The following is a 1,852-nucleotide window of genomic DNA, read 5'->3' as shown; positions in this document are numbered from 1 at the left end:
CACGGCCACGGACGCCGACGAGGGGCTGTACGGATACGTTAAATACTCGTTAAAGAAAATAACAGAAAGAGCCTCGAGGATATTCCATCTGGATTCCGAGACGGGTGCGATCACTTTGCTGAGAAGCCTGGACTTCGAGGAAGGCGACTCTTACGAACTTGAGGTGCAGGCACGGGACGGAGGACAGCTTTTCGACACTGCCAAAGTCGCGATCACCCTCACAGACATAAATGATAACCCACCAGTGATTTCTTTACGGTCAGCGCTAAGTGAGATTTCTGAGGACGCACCGTCGGGGACAGTGGTAGCTCTGCTGCATGTTCATGATCGCGACTCTGGTGCGAATGGCGAGGTGCGCTGCTCGCTGGATGGGAATGTCCCATTCCGGCTGGAGAGCTCTCACGGCAGCTACTACAGCGTGGTGACAGCGAGAGAGCTGGACCGGGAGCAGGTGGCGGAGTACAACGTGACGGTGCGGGCGGCCGACGGCGGGTCGCCGGCGCTGCAGAGCAGCGCGGTGCTGGCGCTGCGGGTGCTGGACGTGAACGACAACGCGCCGGTGTTCGCGGAGGAGCGCTACAGCGCGCGGCTGGCGGAGAACAACGCGGCGGGCGCGCTGGTGCTGACGGTGCGCGCCACGGACGCGGACTGGGGGCAGAACGCGCGCGTGCGCTACCGGCTGGCGGAGGGGCGGGTGCGGGGCGCGCCGCTGTCGTCGTACGTGTCGGTGCAGGCGGAGACGGGCGCGCTGTACGCGCTGCGCTCCTTCGACTACGAGCAGCTGCGCGAGCTGCAGCTGTGGGTGCGGGCGGAGGACGGCGGCGCGCCGGCGCTGAGCAGCAACGTGTCGGTGCGGCTGCTGATCGTGGACGAGAACGACAACGCGCCGCAGGTGCTGTACCCGCCGCCGGGCGCGGCGGCGGGCTCGGGCGCGGCGTGGTCGGGCGTGGAGCTGGCGCCGCGCCGGTCGGAGGCCGGCGCGCTGGTGGCCAAGGTGGTGGCGGTGGACGCGGACGCGGGGCAGAACGCGTGGCTGTCCTACGAGCTGGCCAAGGCCACGGAGCCGGGGCTGTTCCGCGTGGGGCTGCACAGCGGCGAGGTGCGCACGGCGCGCTCGCCGCTGGCCCGCGACGCGGCGCGCCAGAGCCTGGTGGTGCTGGTCAAGGACCACGGGCGGCCGGCGCTCTCGGCCACGGCCACGCTCAGCGTGGTGCTGGCCGAGAGCGTGGCCGAGCTGCTGGCCGAGCTGGGCAGCGCGGCCGACGAGGCGGCGGCGCCGGGCGAGCCGGCCGCCGGCCTGACGCGCTGGCTCGTGCTGGCCGTGGCCGCCGTGTCGTGCCTCTTCGTGGCCTTCCTGCTGCTGCTGCTGGCGCTGCGCCTGCGCCGCTGGCACCGCCAGCAGCTGCTGCCGGCCGACAGCGGCGCCTTGCGCGGCGTGCCCGTGTCGCACTTCGTGGGCATCGACGGCGTGCGCGCCTTCCTGCAGTCCTACTCGCACGACGTGTCGCTCACGGCCGACTCGCGCAAGAGCCAGCTGCGCTTCTCGGCCGCCAGCTGCTGCGACACCCTCCCGGCCCGGCCGCCGCCCGACGAGCCCGCGCCGCTGCTCGGGGACGAGGACCCGGCCGCCGCCCTGCCCGCGTCTTCTGCCCCTCCCTCGGTGAGTTTCTCGCACCAGATTCTCTCCGCGATGCTTTCTTTTGATGCTCCCCTGCCCTTTCCCCGCCGTGTTCTCTGTCTTGCATAGGAGATTTTCCTTAAAGCATAGTTAATATTTTTCCGATGAAATTCTGAAGGCTGGTGCACTTTCCTGTCATTATGTGAACATCGGGCAGGTTCCCCCTCAAGCCTT

General features: G+C 68.6%; 1 protein-coding gene across 1 annotated transcript; it reads left to right on the top strand.

Annotated features, from left to right (window-relative positions):
• Positions 1–4: 4 nt before the first annotated feature.
• LOC121343866 (protocadherin gamma-A6-like) lies at positions 5–1,747 on the top strand (the record flags this gene model as incomplete). The annotated part of the gene is made up of 1 exon (XM_041419378.1): positions 5–1,747. A coding segment is annotated over one exon (1,743 nt), but the record flags the coding sequence as incomplete, so codon positions are not given.
• Positions 1,748–1,852: the final 105 nt, after the last annotated feature.

Source organism: Onychostruthus taczanowskii, unplaced genomic scaffold, assembly GCF_017590055.1.
Source record: "Onychostruthus taczanowskii isolate IOZ18803 unplaced genomic scaffold, ASM1759005v1 scaffold608, whole genome shotgun sequence".
Classification (NCBI taxonomy): domain Eukaryota; kingdom Metazoa; phylum Chordata; class Aves; order Passeriformes; family Passeridae; genus Onychostruthus; species Onychostruthus taczanowskii.
The sequence above is the reverse complement of the archived record's forward strand: the minus strand, read 5'-3'. Positions and strand labels throughout refer to the sequence as shown.